Source organism: Bufo bufo, chromosome 6, assembly GCF_905171765.1.
Source record: "Bufo bufo chromosome 6, aBufBuf1.1, whole genome shotgun sequence".
NCBI classification, from domain to species: Eukaryota; Metazoa; Chordata; class Amphibia; order Anura; family Bufonidae; genus Bufo; species Bufo bufo.
Window position 1 is genome coordinate 157,181,103 of NC_053394.1, and position 18,512 is coordinate 157,199,614.

General features: G+C 42.6%; 1 protein-coding gene across 6 annotated transcripts in view; it reads right to left on the bottom strand.

Annotated features, from left to right (window-relative positions):
- Positions 1 to 18,512, bottom strand: part of LOC121005375 (oocyte zinc finger protein XlCOF6-like) — a 916,661-nt gene that overhangs the window by 165,127 nt on the left and 733,022 nt on the right. Inside the window, exons 2-3 of one of the 6 annotated variants that reach the window (XM_040438068.1) lie at positions 15,764 to 15,869; positions 12,905 to 13,093 (exon numbers count right to left, since the gene is read on the bottom strand). The exons of 4 other annotated variants lie outside the window; for them this stretch is intronic. In XM_040438068.1, the coding sequence (XP_040294002.1) occupies positions 12,905 to 13,093; positions 15,764 to 15,853 (279 nt within the window). In that variant the 5' untranslated portion in view covers positions 15,854 to 15,869. The remainder of the gene's footprint in view (positions 1 to 12,904; positions 13,094 to 15,763; positions 15,870 to 18,512) is intronic. One more of the 6 variants, XM_040438072.1, reaches the window with a different exon arrangement.

Below are 18,512 nucleotides of genomic sequence, written 5' to 3' on the forward strand. Positions count from 1 at the left end.
CAACATGGATGGCATGGAGGGGGAGAAATATGATAACATGGATGGGGGGGGGGAGAAATGTGACAAGATGGAGGATGGAGGGAGCCAGAGGGGGAGAAATGTGACAACATGGAGGGAGCCTATGACAACGTGAGAGCATTCTCCACAAAACTTGTGTTATGGAAATCCCAGCTCTCTCAGACAAACCTTTGCCATTTCCCAGCATGCAAGGCACTTGTGGATGCAGGCATACCATTCAGTGGTGAGAAATATGTTGACGCTATTTTTAAGCTACAGAAGGAATTTGATCACAGATTTGCAGACTTCAAAACGCACAGAGCCACTTTCCAAATTTTTGTGGACCCCTTTTCCTTTGATGTGCAAGATGCCCCTCCTGTGCTTCAAATGGAGCTCATTGACCTGCAATGCAACTCTGATATCAAAGCCAAGTTTAGGGAGATGAGTGGAAAAGCAGACATGCATGGGCAAGCAGGTGTCTCACAGAAGGCAGAATTACTTGAGAGAAGCATTTCAAATCACACATTTGTAAAAATGAAAAATTACTAGCAGAGCCCAATTTTTCACTTTCACAAGGGGTTAAAGGAGAAAATGCACCACAGAATATGTTCCCCATTTTCTCCCCATTTTGCGAACACCCCATATGTGCTCGTAGCCTGCTATTTTGGCGCACAGCAGGTCTCTAGAGGCAAAGTGCAAAATATGGTTTTTGCAGGCCTGAATTAGCAGACATGGATTTTAGCTGCCATGTCGCATTGAAAGCATTTTCTGAGGTCCCCAGAAATGAAAAACCCCAAGAAGTGACCCCATTTCGGAAATAGCACCCCCGTACGAACATTTTAAGTGGTGGAAAGGGTACTTGTTAGCAAACAGGTGTCTCACAGAAGGCAGAATTACTTAAGAGAAACATTTCAAAGCACACATTTGTAAAAATGAAAAATTACTATCAAAGCCCAATTTTTTACTTTCACAAGGGGTTAAAGTAGAAAATGCACCCCAGTATATGTTCCCCATTGTCTGAACACCCCATATGTGCTCGTAGCCTGCTGTATTGGCGCACAGCAGAAACAAAATTACTAGCAGACCCCAATTTTGTCACTCTGTGTAGCTGCGGTAACGCAGCAAAACCGCAAACAAATGCTGCACTACCCAAATGCACTATATATAAAGTATATTATTGGTATATAACACCCCTGCTTCAATCAGTTTTTTTGGGGGCAACTGCTATATCACACCAGTTGAAATTATTTGTTGCAATAGCGTTTGGCACTCTGTGTAGCTGCGGTATCACAGCAGAAACGCACACAACTGCTGTACAATACAAATGCACTATAATATACTTTCTATGTTAGAAAGTATATTATAAGTATATCACACCCCTCAGTAAGTCACACCTATCGATAGCACACCTATACCAGTCCTTAAAAGGACTTTTTTGGCCCTATTAGCTAGCGTTTGGTGTCCCTAATAGTCTGTCCCTGCTCCACACAGCAACCTCTCCCTACACTGGCAAAAGACTGAATATAAAATGGCGGACAGATCGGGTTTATTTATAAGGTAGGGGGTATGTCCATGTGCTGAAACGTCTCAATGGGCTGTCCTGTACCACCTGATGGATGTGTCATGGGTCAAAGTTCTTCACAATGTAAAAGAATATGGTGCCGGCGGACATCACCATATGTTCGCCCGTTTGGCAAACCGCGAACGAGCAAAGTTTGCCGCGAAATGACCGCCGGGCGAACTACAAGGCCATCTCTACATATGAATATGGGACCAACACAGATGCCTTCAGATGCTATGTGCACAAGGTCAACCAATTTCATAGGTACAAATCTGCTGACAGATTACATTACCAAAAAAATAAAAAATCTGCTTTATTTCCCAAAAAAGCACCTGTCTTATCCAGGCTAACTTGCAGGCTGTGTCTGAAATGGCAGCTCAGTTGCATTTGAGCGACTGCCAAATGGATATGAGTGACAATGTTTCTAGAAAGAAAGCAGACTTTTTGTTGTAAACTCAGAAAACCTTTTTAAAGTATCAGCATCTGTCAGCATGATCAATCCTCATAACCCAGACATACTGTCAGTTAGGGTTGATCATGCTGACTGCACCAACACCTCCATTGCAGCAATCAGAGGTGTAGTTTTAGGCCCCTTGCAGACGAGCGTTCCTCCCGCAGCGAGTCCGCATCGCAGCACCCGGCCTGACCTCCCATCACTGCCATGAGTCACTGATTTATGATGCTATGTAACCCTTACAGGTCTGGACTGTACTGGATAACACTGACATAATGTTGCCAGTTTTATCCAATACATTCCAGAACTGTAAGGGTTACATAGCATCATAAATCAATATAATGCTATGTGACTCCCGGCAGCGATGGGAGTTCAGGCCGGGAGCTGCATTGCGGACTCGCTGCGGGAGGAACGCTCGTCTGCAAGGGGCCTTAGAGAAATATGTTATTTTATGTTAGTGAGGTGCTTGGAGCACTGCTTCAGCTCTGCTTCCTACGATTGATGGGTCTGGCATCCTCACTGTTCGGATGCCTGGCCCTGAAATCCCGTGCTGGCAAGAGCACAGTTGGCACATGCACAGTTCAGATCTCAGAGCAGGAACAGCTATCCCGCTCTGAGATCCAGCAAGAATACCATTGGTGGATGCACAAGATTTCAATGCCAGGCATCCGACCAGTAAGGATGTCTGGTCCTGTCAATCAGTGCTGGAGGGGGAGTGATAAGGGGATGAAGAGACGTGAAGCAGTGATCCAAGTACCTCATTAACATTTCTTTAAACCGACACCTCTGATTGCTGCAAAAGAGGTGTCGTTGCACTAAGCATGACCAACCCTACCAGGCAGCATGTCTGGTTTGCTAGGGTTGATCATGCTGGCAGATGCTCTTTAAAAACTGCTGCCACGTTTTGCAATCCAAGGTTAATCACAACTCATAATAATTTTTTGTATTATGTAAAAATTTGGACATAACATCTCATTGCAGAGGATAAAGTAGATAAAACAGAAACTTAAAATTTCTTCAGGAGAGCAATTATCCCCATTCACCGATAGTAGACCTCTATTGTGTCCTGAAATTGCACTTTATTTTAAAGTGTAATAAAAAAAAAAGTATACCATACATCATTCCATCACAGGAAAATCACATCATTAAAGGCTATGTACACCTTAGGGGGCATTTTGTTTATGATTGCATTTTACTCATTTTGGGCTAAAAATAATATTTTCAATTGGTCTTTAATAAAAATATTCAGCCATTCTGTCACAAAGGGTTAACTGTTTGTCTAGCTGTGTTCATCGTACTTTAACTTTGTGTCAGTCATCTAATAAACCTTATCTCTAAATTACTAAAAGGTCTTAAACACTGTACTTAACCACCTCAGCCCCCAGTGCTTAAACACCCTGAAAGACCAGGCCACTTTTTACACTTCTGACCTACACTACTTTCACCGTTTATTGCTCGGTCATGCAACTTACCACCCAAATGAATTTTACCTCCTTTTCTTCTCACTAATAGAGCTTTCATTTGGTGGTATTTCATTGCTGCTGACATTTTTACTTTTTTTGTTTAACGATTTTTTTGCAAAAGAATGACATTTTTCACTTTCAGTTGTAAAATTTTGCAAAAAAAACGACATCCATATATAAATTTTGCTCTAAATTGATTGTTCTACATGTCTTTGATAAAAAAAAAAATGGTTTGGGTAAAAGTTATAGCGTTTACAAACTATGGTACAAAAATGTGAATTTCCGCTTTTTGAAGCAGCTCTGACTTGTCATGTTTCCTGAGGTTCTACAATGGCCAGACAGTACAAATACCCCACAAATGACCCCATTTCGGAAAGTACACACCCTAAGGTATTCGCTGATGGGCATAGTGAGTTCATAGAACTTTTTATTTTTTGTCACAAGTTAGCGGAAAATGATGATTTTTTTTTTTTTTTTTTTCTTACAAAGTCTCATATTCCACTAACTTGTGACAAAAAATAAAAACTTCCATGAACTCACTATGCCCATCACGAAATACCTTGGGGTCTCTTCTTTCCAAAATGGGGTCACTTGTGGGGTAGTTATACTGCCCTGGCATTCTAGGGGCCCAAATGTGTGGTAAGGAGTTTGAAATCAAATTCTGTAAAAAATGACCTGTGAAATCCGAAAGGTGCTCTTTGGAATATGGGCCCCTTTGCCCACCTAGGCTGCAAAAAAGTGTCACACATCTGGTATCTCCGTACTCAGGAGAAGGTGGGGAATGTGTTTTGGGGTGTCATTTTACATATACCCATGCTGGGTGAGAGAAATATCTTGGAAAAAGACAACTTTTCCCATTTTTTTATACAAAGTTGGCATTTGACCAAGATATTTATCTCACCCAGCATGGGTATATGTAAAAAGACACCCCAAAAACACATTCCTCAACTTCTCCTGAATACAGAGATACCAGATGTGTGACACTTTTTTGCAGCCTAGGTGGGCAAAGGGGCCCATATTCCAAACAGCACCTTTCGGATTTCACAGGTCATTTTTTACAGAATTTGATTTCAAACTCCTTACCACACATTTGGGCCCCTAGAATGCCAGGGCAGTATAACTACCCCACAAGTGACCCCATTTTGGAAAGAAGACACCCCAAGGTATTCCGTGAGGGGCATGGCGAGTTCCTAGAATTTTTTATTTTTTGTCGCAAGTTAGTGGAAAATGCTGATTTATTTTTATTTATTTTTTTTTCATACAAAGTCTCATATTCCACTAACTTGTGACAGAAAATAAAAACTTCCATGAACTCACTATGCCCATCAGCGAATACCTTGGGGTCTCTTCTTTCCAAAATGGGGTCACTTGTGGGGTAGTTATACTGCCCTGGCATTCTAGGGGCCCAAATGTGTGGTAAGGAGTTTGAAATCAAATTCTGTAAAAAATGACGAGTGAAATCCGAAAGGTGCTCTTTGGAATGTGGGCCCCTTTGCCCACCTAGGCTGCAAAAAAGTGTCACACATCTGGTATCTCCGTATTCAGTAGAAGTTGGGGAATGTGTTTTGGGGTGTCTTTTTACATATACCCATGCTAGGTGAGATAAATATCTTGGTCAAATGCCAACTTTGTATAAAAAAATGGGAAAAGTTGTCTTTTGCCAAGATATTTCTCTCACCCAGCATGGGTATATGTAAAATGACACCCCAAAACACATTGCCCAACTTCTCCTGAGTACGGCGATACCAGATGTGTGACACTTTTTTGCAGCCTAGATGCGCAAAGGGGCCCAAATTCCTTTTAGGAGGGCATTTTTAGACATTTGGATACCAGACTTCTTCTCACGCTTTGGGGCCCCTAGAATGCCAGGGCAGTATAAATACCCCACATGTGACCCCATTTTGGAAAGAAGACACCCCAAGGTATTCAATGAGGGGCATGGCGAGTTCATAGAAATTTTTTTTTTTTGGCACAAGTTAGCGGAAATTGATATTTTTTATTTTTTTCTCACAAAGTCTCCCGTTCCGCTAACTTGGGACAAAAATTTCAATCTTTCATGGACTCAATATGCCCCTCACGGAATACCTGGGGGTGTCTTCTTTCCGAAATGGGGTCACATGTGGGGTATTTATACTGCCCTGGCATTCTAGGGGCCCTAAAGCGTGAGAAGAAGTCTGGAATATAAATGTCTAAAAAATTTTACGCATTTGGATTCCGTGAGGGGTATGGTGAGTTCATGTGAGATTTTATTTTTTGTCACAAGTTAGTGGAATATGTGACTTTGTAAGAAAAAAAAAAAAAATCCGCTAACTTGGGCCAAAAAAATGACTGAATGCAGCCTTACAGGGGGGGGGGGGGGGGTCAATGACAGGGGGGTGATCAATGACAGGGGGGTGATCAGGGAGTCTATATGGGGTGATCACCCAACTGTCATTGATCACCCCCCTGTAAGGCTGCATTCAGACGTCCGTATGATTTTTACGGATCCGATCAGTCTATCAGTGGATCCGTAAAAATCATGCGGACATCTGAATGGAGCTTTACAGGGGGGTGATCAATGACAGAGGGGTAATCAATGACAGGGGGGTGATCAGGGAGTCTATATGGGGTGATCACCTCCGTCATTGATCACTCCCCTGTAAGGCTGCATTCAGACGTCCGTATGATTTTTACGGATCCGATCAGTCTATCAGTGGATCCGTAAAAATCATGCGGACATCTGAATGGAGCTTTACAGGGGGGTGATCAATGACAGAGGGGTAATCAATGACAGGGGGGTGATCAGGGAGTCTATATGGGGTGATCACCACAGTCATTGATCACGCCCCTGTAAGGCTGCATTCAGACGTCCGTATGATTTTTACGGATCCGATCAGTCTATCAGTGGATCCGTAAAAATCATGCGGACATCTGAATGGAGCTTTACAGGGGGGTGATCAATGACAGGGGGGTAATCAATGACAGGGGGGTGATCAGGGAGTCTATATGGGGTGATCACCACAGTCATTGATCACTCCCCTGTAAGGCTCCATTCAGACGTCCGTATGATTTTTACGGATCCGATCAGTCTATCAGTGGATCCGTAAAAATCATGCGGACATCTGAATGGAGCTTTACAGGGGGGTGATCAATGACAGGGGGGTGATCAGGGAGTCTATATGGGGTGATCACCACAGTCATTGATCACTCCCCTGTAAGGCTGCATTCAGACGTCCGTATGATTTTTACGGATCCGATCAGTCTATCAGTGGATCCGTAAAAATCATGCGGACATCTGAATGGAGCTTTACAGGGGGGTGATCAATGACAGGGGGGTGATCAGGGAGTCTATATGGGGTGATCACCTCCGTCATTGATCACTCCCCTGTAAGGCTGCATTCAGACGTCCGTATGATTTTTACGGATCCGATCAGTCTATCAGTGGATCCGTAAAAATCATGCGGACATCTGAATGGAGCTTTACAGGGGGGTGATCAATGACAGGGGGGTGATCAGGGAGTCTATATGGGGTGATCACCACAGTCATTGATCACTCCCCTGTAAGGCTGCATTCAGACGTCCGTATGATTTTTACGGATTCGATCAGTCTATCAGTGGATCCGTAAAAATCATGCGGACATCTGAATGGAGCTTTACAGGGGGGTGATCAATGACAGGGGGGTAATCAATGACAGGGGGGTGATCAGGGAGTCTATATGGGGTGATCAGGGGTGATCAAGGGTGAATAAGGGGTTAATAAGTGACAGGGGGGGGGGTGTAGTGTAGTGGTGCTTGGTGCAACATATTACTGAGCTGCCGGTGTCCTCTGGTGGTCGATCCAAACAAAGGGGACCACCAGAGGACCAGGTAGCAGGTATATTAGACGCTGTTATCAAAACAGCGTCTAATATACCTGTTAGGGGTTAAAAAAATCACATCTCCAGCCTGCCAGCGAACGATCGCCGCTGGCAGGCTGGAGATCCACTCGCTTACCTTCCGATCCTGTGAACGCGCGCGCCTGTGTGCGCGCGTTCACAGGAAATCTCGCGTCTCGCGAGAGGACGCACCGGCGCGTCCACCCAGAACAACAGGACCGCCGCAAAGACGCAATCCTGCGTACGGCGGTCCTGAGGAGGTTAAAGAGGACCTGTCACCTCTCCTGACATGCCTGTGTTAATAGCTTTATGTATTCCCCGTGTAATAACGATTCTGGAGCATCTAGTCTTATGACCGTGTGTTGTACCATTCCTTTATTATTTCTACTATAAGTTATGAATGAATTGCTACCAGTCTGCCGTAAGGGTACAGAGGGTGGTAACCAGTTGGGAGGGGGGGGGGGGGGGGGCCCTGCAGAGTCTGACAATGGCAGAACTGATTGGATAGAGGGAGACTGTGCAGAGACACCCCCCCCCCCCCCAACTGGTTAACACCCCTCTGTACCCTTACTAAAGGCTAATAACAATTCATTCATAACTTCTAGTGGAAATAATAAAGGAATAGCACAATGTAGAGCCATAAGAATAGATGTTCCATAATTGTTATTACATGGGGAATGCATGTAGCTGTTAAAACAGGCATGTCAGGAGTGATGACAGGTCCTCTTTAATGGGCCCTTCACACGGGCCGAAATTTAAATGATTATCGCTAACCAGCATTACTAATAATGCTCGTTAGCGATGATCTGGCGGTGTAAGTGCACCACTGATTACCCGATAGACAAGCAAAATGCTCTTCATTGGGTAATGCTATCTTTTGTGCAGCACAAAAGATCATCGTTTTCCAGTGGCAGATGGTGCTGTGTAAACACGATCTGCTGCCGGGAAACAATGAGAAGAGTGAAGAGTGATGGTGTTAGCGATCATTTCTCCCTATACTCTGAAGGAGCTGGAGGACATCGGTGCATGTAAATGCAGCGGTCTCCTCCGCTAGCGACCAGCAGATTGTTGGGAAGGAACGCTTCCTTCCCAACAATCTGCTAGATTGTCGTCCCGTTTAAAAGGACTATTAGCCACATTCTTAATATGTAAGATAAGAACTGAGCTATAATGAGTGGTTACAAGGTCAGAGATAAGGAACTGTTAGGAAACAGTAAAAATGAAGAGCCTGCTACTAGAGAATCTCAAGGCTGTATAGAGAAAGGGTTTCAACATTTTTAATAAAAACAAATAAAAAAATTTTTTAGCTCAAAATGAGTACAATACAATTAAAAAAAAATCTCCAAAAGGTTTACATAGCCTTTAACTTTCAAGTACTAGTGCAAGTGCAATTATCCAATCACACATCTACAGTTGTCACTGGCACTCAACAATGTAGAATCAGCTCTGATAGTTGTGTAAAACATTTTTCAAAGTCAGGACATGAAAATGGGTTCTTGCTTTAATGAGTTTCCTGGTGTTTGATGTAGCTTGATCTCTTGGCAAAATGTTGACCACACTCTGATCAAGTGAATGGCCTCTCCTTACTGTGAACTGCCCAATGTACAGAAAGACCCGATTTCCGTGTAAAGCACTTTCCACACTCAGAACACACAAAGGGCTTCTTCCCTGTGTGACTCCTTTGATGATTAACAAGTGTAGACTTGTGATTAAAGCATTTCCCGCACACAGTACACGGGAAAGGTCTCTCCCCTTTGTGAACCACTTGATGTTCGAAAAGACCTGATTTCCGTGTAAAGCACTTTCCACACTCAGAACACACGAAGGGCTTCTTCCCTGTGTGACTTCTTTGATGATTAGTGAGAGTAGACTTGTGATTAAAAGATTTCCCGCACACAGTACATGGGAAAGGCCTCTCTCCTTTGTGAATCTCTTGATGTTCGAAAAGACTTGATTTTCGAGTAAAGCACTTTCCACACTCTGGACATGAGAACGGCTTTTCCCCCGAGTGGACTCTCTGGTGGTTAATGAGTACAGACTTCTGACTAAAACATTTCCCACACTCCAGGCATGAAAATGGCTTTTCTCCTGTGTGGATACGACGGTGATTCTCAAGCTGCGATCTCAATGTGAAAGGCTTGCCGCAGTCAGCACATGGAAAAATATTATTTCCCGTATGGAGTCTCTGGTGATTGACAAGATGAGATTTTTGGGTAAAACATTTTCCACATTCCAAACAGAGAAATGCCTTTTCTCCTGTGTGACTTCTGTGATGTTTCATAAGATGGGACTTTTGGGTAAAACATTTTCCACATTCAGAACACTTAAAAGCATCGACACCCATGTGAATTTGCTGGTGGTTTAGAAAGGTGGCTTTCATTGAAAAACATTTCCCGCATTCAGAACACACGTATGGTTTCTCCCCTGAGTGGATATGCTGATGGTCAAGATATTGATCATTTGTGGAAAAAGATTTCCCACATTTATAACAAGGTATGATCTTAAAGCTTTTATCAGCAACTTGTGGGCTTGAACAAGCTTTCTTGGGACTGTAGGGCTCAGATGATTGTTCTACACTGTCAGGTACTGGGGAGACATCTAAAGTACAGGGTTTTTCAAGTGGACAGTCTTGTAGAAGGATATCTTGTGTTTCGCAATTTGGAGAAGAAATTAGATGTTCCTCTGAACTATTCCTACTCATGGTTCCATCTGCTGGGAATAAAGTTCATAAATATTAATATCTATATAACATACTCAATACTTGTCAGTCAGATATAAAAAAAAAAATCTATGTTTAGCTCCATGGTGGCAAGATCAGAAAACTTTTTGGCAGGTGGGAGACTGCCTGGATCCATCCTGTTAGAGCTTTGTGAACATCTCATCGACATAGACAAGCCATGGACATTAAATAGCTTTATTGAACCTCCAGCTATTGCCCACAAGCAAGTTTGTCGGACTGAGAAAGCATGAGGGGACAACCAGACACCTATATCTTCTTTTATCACTGGGGGAAGCCAAGTATCTGGATGAAATCCAAACTGATACTTGTTCTTTGCTTCCGTAATGTCTAAGTACTGTCAGGTCTAGCTGTTTGAAAGGTCCACCACTAAAAATGTGAATGGTAATTTTATAGTGGATTGTCCTATATAAGAAACCTATAATAGGATCTCCAGATATCTCTCTTTGTGGAACAAAATTGTTGCTATACACCTTATCAAATAAGATGAGGGTTTAAAGGGGCTGTCCAAGTATTTAATACTGTTGACTGTCCTCAGTATCTGATTGGTGGGGGTCCAAGTCCCAACACCCCCACCTATCAACTGTTTGAAGAGGCCGGAGCCTCCTTGCAGCTTACCAAGCACAGCACAGTCCACTGGATAGCAGCTATACTAAGTATTAGCCTCTTCCTAGGCCATGTGACATCACGTTCATCGGTCACATGGCTTATACACAGCTCAGCCCCATTGAAGGGAATAGGACTGAGCTGCAATACCAAGTACAGCCGCTATCAAATGGATGGTGCTGTGCTTGTTAAGCTGCGAGGAGGACACAGTGCCCACAGGAGTGCGGTGTCCTTTTTTAAACTGCTGATTGATGTGTGTACCTGGTGTCCGACCGCCACCAAACACATACTGATGAACTATCCTGAGGAAAGGTCATGGATGTCTTGAGGAGATTCATACAAATTGTGAACAATCAAACACCAACAAGCTTGACTGTTATAATTGCGTTTTTTGCATATTAATTTAATGGGTTGTCCAGAATTTTTATACTGATGGCCTATTCTCGGACCCACACAGATCAGATATTTATAGTCTATCCTGAAGATAGACCATTAACATAAAAAATTATGGAATACCTTATTAAAGGGCTGTTCAGTTTCGGACATTTTTGACTTATCCTCAGGATAGGTCATCAATATCAGATTGGCGGGAGTCCAACTTCCGGCATCCCCGCCAATCAGCTGTTTGAACAGACTGCAGAGCTCATTCTCTTCACTGTTACCTGCACGCTGTCAACACTGCAGCGGCAGGCAGTTTAAAGGGGTTATCCAAGACCTATAATGCTTTCCCCCCCCCCCATATGCCCAGGCCCCTCACACAGATTGTACTTACCTCACTCCCCGGCGCCCGCATTGCTTTTTATATCGGCACTGCCACCGCTGCAGCCCCATGTCGCACAGATGGAAACATACGGCAACAGGGGGTGGAGGTGGGGATGCTTTAGCCAATAGCAGGCCGCAAAGAGAACGAGCCTCCCTAGCATCGCGAGTGACGCTAGGGAGGCTCGTTCCCGTTGCGGCCTGCTATTGGCGGAACACCCCACCCCGAAACGGATGTTTTCATCCATGCAACAGGGTGATGTAGTGGCGGCAGTGCCGGCATGAGAAGCAACAAGGGTGTCGGGGAGTGAGGTAAGGGGGGGGGGGGCACATAGGGGGGGGGCATTAGGTGTTGGATAACCCATTTAATTACAGCTTCTCCATCCCATTCACTTGACCTGCTCTTACCCATTCAAGATAACGAGATGACAGAGTTGTAATTACAGAGCTCATTGCTGCAATGTTGACAATGAAGAGAACGCAGTGCTTGTACGAGCGCCGCTGTCTCTTTAAACAGCTGATCTGTGAGGGTGCTGTCAGTCGGATTTCTGACTTAATTTCTAGGTGTTATTAAATATGCATTTTATTTTACACAGCATCTTCTCTCCTCACTGTTAGATGGACTGAATAAAGTCCATGGGCCTGTTTCGATTCTGTCTCCTGCAGCGAGGAGAAAGAGAGTGCATTATGCAAGTGCTTAACTCTCCTCGCTCTAGCGGACCGTTGGGGGTCTCAGTGCTCAAAATGACATATCAAAAGTTTTCCAAACTACAGTGCTACTTTAAGAATGACAACGAAGATACAATGCAGTATTACACAATTTTTAAAACTGATGACTCACTTGTGCTGCCATTTGTTATAATGTTCTTCTCTGGAAGATGTCGATCATCAGTCAAAAATGTCTTGTTTTCTTCAGCTATAACCTTAATTTTTGTATTTCTGAGGTGTTCATTCTTTGAGAACAATAAAAGAATATCAGTGAAGAAATCCCTAACGAACAATTTGGGTAGAGTGACTTTTTTATTTGGTAAAACCACTACCTGATGATCCTGATTGATACTGTGATCTTCTATCTGATGATCCTGGGAACACAGAGGACCGGGACATCTCTCTGGTGAATTTCTCTTACTGAATACATCTGTAGGAAACACACGGTGACTGCATACATTGTGTATAAGTGAAGATCGGATGATGGGGATACTGTGCATAGGTGTCCCTCCAAACTGCTCTTTGTTTTGCAATCAATGAAATTTCACCCCTTACCTGGTGATGTGAGGAGCTGGTGGTCCTCCATCATAATGTCCTTGTACTCATCCTTGTGTTCTTCTAAATATTCCCAATCCTCCATGGAGAAATGGACAGTGACATCCTGACATCTAAAAGACACCTGACACACACAATCATCAGTCATCATTCAGATCCATCATTCCTTGTGTTACTGTATAATGTCCCAGCATTCCCAGCTGCGCTCACCTCTCCTGTCAGCAGCTCAATGATCTTGTTGGTGTATTCTAGGATCTCCTGCTCAGTGTTTCTCTCATGTATAAGTGACTGAGGTGTAGGTTCCATGGTAGAGCTCTGGTTCCACCTCCATCCTCCTGACTTATGAATACTGCTGGCTGTCAGAAGTTCCCCAGTAATCTTCTTCACCACCACACATTCCTGTATACATGAAACCAAGAACAAACAACACTGAACACAGAGAGTGATGCCTCTCGACTACCACAATCCTATCTTAGCTTCATTCAGGATAGATCAACTTCTGCCATAGACTGTAAGGCGTTCTAATGGCTCATCTTTTGAATTAAAGGGGTTGTGCTATAAAATACATTCCACTAGCTCTGATTACTCTTTTTTTTTTATCTACCTCATTTACAGTTTTCTCTTACCCCCCATGCTTGAATGCTACTTTCTGGTTTGTCATGTGTCTGCTGTCCCATCATGCCTTAGTGCAGTGAGCTGTGTCCTAACATCCAAAAATCATGTGACACTAACCACACCTCTTGTTCTTATCAATGATGCCTGTGCGTCCTACATTACAAGGATCCAATGCAGGACTTAACCTACAGCAACTGAATATAAAAACTGATTTGCCACAGGGCGCATTGGTAGGATAATAACTTTACAATAGGGCAGTTTTGATAAATGGTGGTATGTAGGGAAAGCGATATAAGAGCGATATCTGTTGGGGGGATACATTTATATTAGTAGCCAGGGCCGGTACAAGGCAGGGGCCGAAGGAGCGGGTGCCCTGGGCGCTACCATTTGCGGACAGGAGGGGGGCGCAGGTAAAGTGCCAGCAGCAGTGGCGTCGCCAGGGGGGGGCCAGAGGGGGCCACGGCCCCCCCTACATCATGCTGTGCCCCCCCAACTAAAATGACCCCCCCCCCCCCCCCCCCCCAAGTGAGCAGCCGCCGCCGGGCACAGGGAGATGAGCTCTTCCATTGCGCTCATCTCCATTGTAAACTGTCTGTGCCAGCGGAGGTGCAGGGGAGGGAGAGGCGTGTCCCTTCCCTTTCCTCTGATAGGCTGCAGGCAGGCACCGAAGTGGAGGAGAGGCCCCGCCCCCTAATTACTCCTGTTTACCTTTCTAAAGCTAAAGGACCTTTGATGATGTCATCACAGGTCCTGTAAGGGAACTGCACAGTGTAAAGTGTAGTTCCCAGGTTAGAACAGTGCATCTGCCAGGACCTGTGATGACATCATCTTCAACATCACAGGTCCTGCAGAATCTAGCAAAGGAACTGCACCAAAAATGGTGTAGTTCCTAGGTTTCAAAGGTACATCTGCCAGGACCTGTGATGACATCATCACAGGTCCTTCAACCCCTAACAGCAAGTATTAAAAGTTCACAAGCAGCTCTGTATTGATCCATACAGACTGGAATGGAGAGGTAAGAGGAGGTCCTCCACGTTTCATCATTTACCCCCCCCCCTCCATGCCCTGTTTTTACTCATTGCTCACTCATGTATACTACTTCAGACAGTTACCACTACCTCATGTACCTCACAGTGACTACTATGCATAACTGACCACATATTTCTATAAACACTGCATCTACAGTATTATACCTTCTATGTGTCACATCAATACACTGCTCTGTATATATATATATATATATATATATATATACACACACACATACATGCACACACACTGCATATATTACACAGTATTATACATGCAATATGTACAGATATATAGTATATACCGCAGTGCACTGATATGTGAGGTATGAGGTATAATAGATGCTGTGTGTACAGATATCAGTACACTTCTGTATATACTATATATGTGAGGTACGAGGTATAATAGATGCAGTGTGTACAGATATATAGTATATACAGCAGTGTACTGATATGTGAGGTACGAGGTGTCAATACACTGCTGTATTTACTATATACCTGTACACACTGCATCTATTATACCTCGTACCTCACATATTACACTACTGTATATACTGTATACACTGCATATATTATACCCCGTACCTCACATATCAGTACACTGCTGTATATACTATATACCTGTACACACTGCATCTATTATACCCTGTACCTCACATATCAGAACACTAGGGAATATACTATATACCTGTACACACTGCATCTATTATACCGCGTACCTCACATAACTGTACACTGCTGTATATAATATACATCTGCATCTATTATACCTCTTTTGTGTGCCAGGGCTGTTTTGTAATCCCATTCCGGCCCTGATGGCATAAATTATAAAACGCAGCAGCAAGAATAGTTCATGGAACAAAGGGAGGGGCTATAAAAGGGGAATGGGGGCCCAATTTAGATTCCTGCTATGGGGCCCAGTGATTTTTATGTACGCCCCTGGCTGCAGGCACTAGGCCGGCAGCCTATCAGAGGCCGGCGCAATGACGTCATCGTGCCGCCTGAGCCTTACATTACAGCGTGGGACACAGGAAGAGGCTGCATCGCATCGCTGACACTTAGGTAAGTATAAGTGTTTTTTTTTTGTTTTTTTTTACAATAGTGTTACTGGCACATTGGGGGGGCTTATTACAAAACTGGCACATGATGATGGGGGGGACTTTATACTGGCACATGATGATGGGGGGGAACTTTATAGTGTCTGTGACTTTCAAAGTCCCACAGTCCTTTGTTCTATTGCTTTAAGTATATTCTTGTTTTGAAACAACATTGATTCTTTCTTAAAAACGGGGGGGGGGGCGCAGTTTGCCATCTTCGCCCTGGGCACCAAATGGCCTTGTCCCAGCCCTGTTAGTAGCACAACCCCTTTAAGCCAAGAGGAGGCTGACAGGAGAAGAATGTGATCATGTGACATCATTTTTCTCACCTCCCCAGAAAGCAGGTAGATCATCTTGAGAGTGAGGGTTAATATCTCCTCAGACAAGTGACTGCCATCCTTGTCCATCCTGACTTCCATGTTAAGAACATGTCACCTGAAGTAAGGTTAAAAAGTAATCATAAACTACAATACAGAAAAAAAAAGAAGAATTAACCCCTTCAGTACCGAGCCACTTTCCAACTTAAATCCCAGACCGAGCCACTTTCCACCTTAAATCTGACTGTGTGTCACTATATGCGGTAATAACTTTGGAACGCTTTTACTTATCCAAGCCATTCTCGTGACACATTGTAATTCATTTAAGACATAAATTTGAGTCAATATATTTCACTTTTATTTATGAAAAAATCCCAAATTTACCCAAAATTATGAAAAATTAGCAAATTTATAAATTTCTATTTATCTGCTTTTAAAACAGAAAGTGATACCTCATATAAAATATTTATTACTTTATGTTGGCATCATTTTGTATATGTCATTTTATTTTTTTAGGACGTTAGAAGGCTTAGAAGTTTAGAAGCTATTTTCAAAATTTTCAAAAAAAGTTGCAAAACCATTTTCTTGAGCACAAATTCAGTTATAAAGTGATTTTAAGGGGTTTAGGTAATGGAAACCACCCATAAATGACCCCATTTTAGAAATTAGACCCCTCAAATTATTCAAAACTGATGTTACAAACTTAGTTAACCCTTGAGGTGTTCCAAAAGATTTAAAGGAAAATTGTAGATTTTTTGGTAGATTTTTTATGTTTATCAATTTTTTCTTGCAACACAGCAAGGGTTAACACCAAAATAAACCTCAATACATATTACTATGATTCTGCAGTTTACAGAAATACCCCATATGTGGCGGTAAACTGTTCTATGGGCACGTGGCAGTGGTCAGAAGGAAAGGAGTGCCATATGGATTTTGGAGGCAGATTTCGCTAGAATGGTTTTTAGGCACCATTTTGTATTTGAAGAGACCCTGACGTACCCCTACAGTGGAAACCCTCAAAAAGTGACCCCATTTTGGAAACTACATCCCTTAAAGAATATATTAAGGGGGTACTAAGCACTTTGACCACCTAAGCGTTTTACGGAATTTGGAAACACTTGGCTGTAAAAATGAAAAGTTTTGTTTCTTCCAATAAAATGTTGCTTTAGCCCCAAATTTTTCATTTTCACAAGTAGTAACAGGAGAAAAAGCACCCTATAATTTGTTACCTATTTTCTCCTGAATACAGCAACACCCCATATGTGGTGGTGAACTGCTGTGGGGGCACATGGCAGGACTCAGAAAAGAAGGAGCGCCATATGGCTTTTGCAGCGCAGATTTTGATGGATAGGTTTATGGGTGCCATTGGTTTTTATTTTTTAAATGATTGTGGGCTCATTTGATGCGGGATGAGGTAACGGTTTGATTGGTACCATTTTGGGGTACATAAGACTTTTTGATCGCTTGATATTAAACTTTATGTGAGGCTATGTGAAAAAAAAAAGCTGGTTTAGCATTTTTTTTTTATTGTTTAAAACAAAAAAAAATCTTGTTTTTGTGCTGCCATTTTCTGAGAGCCCTATCTTTTTATATTTGGGGTGATTGTCTTAGGTAGGAGTTCATTTGTTGCGGGATGAGATGACGGTTTGATTGGGATTTTTTTGGGGATACATAAGACTTTTTGATCGCTTGGTATTACACTTATTGTGATGTAAGGTGACAAAAAATGGCTTTTTGGCTTTTTTTTTTTTTACGGTGTTCACCTAAGGGGTTAGGTCATGTGATATTTTTATACAAGAGGTTCTTACGGACGTGGCAATACCTAATATGTCTACTTTTTTATATATATTTATGTTTTATACAATAATATAATTTTTGAAACAAAAACAAAATGATAGTGTCTCCATAGTCTGAGAGACATATTTTATTTAATGTTTTTGGGCGATTGTCTTAGGTAGGGTATCATTTTTCTGGGATGAGATGATGGTTTAATCGGCACTATTTTGGGGTGCATATGACTTTTTGATCGCTTGCTATTACACTTTTTGTGATGAAAGTTTTTCTTTTTACGGTGTTCACCTGAGGGGTTAGGTCATGTGATATTTTTATAGAGCAGTTTGTTACGGATGTGGCGATACCTAATATCTCTACTTTTTTTATTTATTTTTTACATTTAACACAATGAAAGAAAAAAAAACATGTTTTAATGTAACCATAGTCTGAGAGCCATCGTTTTATTTTTTATTTTTTGGGCAATTGTCTAAGGTAGGGTCAAGGTGACGGTTAGATTGGTACTATTTTGGGGGACATATGCCTTTTTGATCGCTTGGTGTTGCACTTTTAGTGATGTAAGGTGACAAAAGAACAGTTTTTATTTTATTTTTTTGACGGTGTTCACTTGAGGGGTTAGTTCATGTGATATTTTTATAGAGTCGGTCGATACAGATGCGATGATGCCTAATATTTCAACTTTTTTTTTTTCTTTTTACTCTTCCTTTCTTTTTATTAAAGCTTTTAAAAATTTTTGGAAAACTATATTTTTTGAACTTTTTTTTTCACTTAAATTTTTGTCCCACTCTTGGACTTCAACTTTTGGGGCTCTGATCCCCTTTACAATGCATCACAATACTTCTGTATTGTAATGCATCGGCTGTAAGTGTAATACACTTACACCCTCCCTGCCTGTGAGATCCAGGGGGCTTGATCTCACAGGCTCTCCCAGAAGGCAGCCAAAATACCTAAGGAAGGCATCGGCCACCCG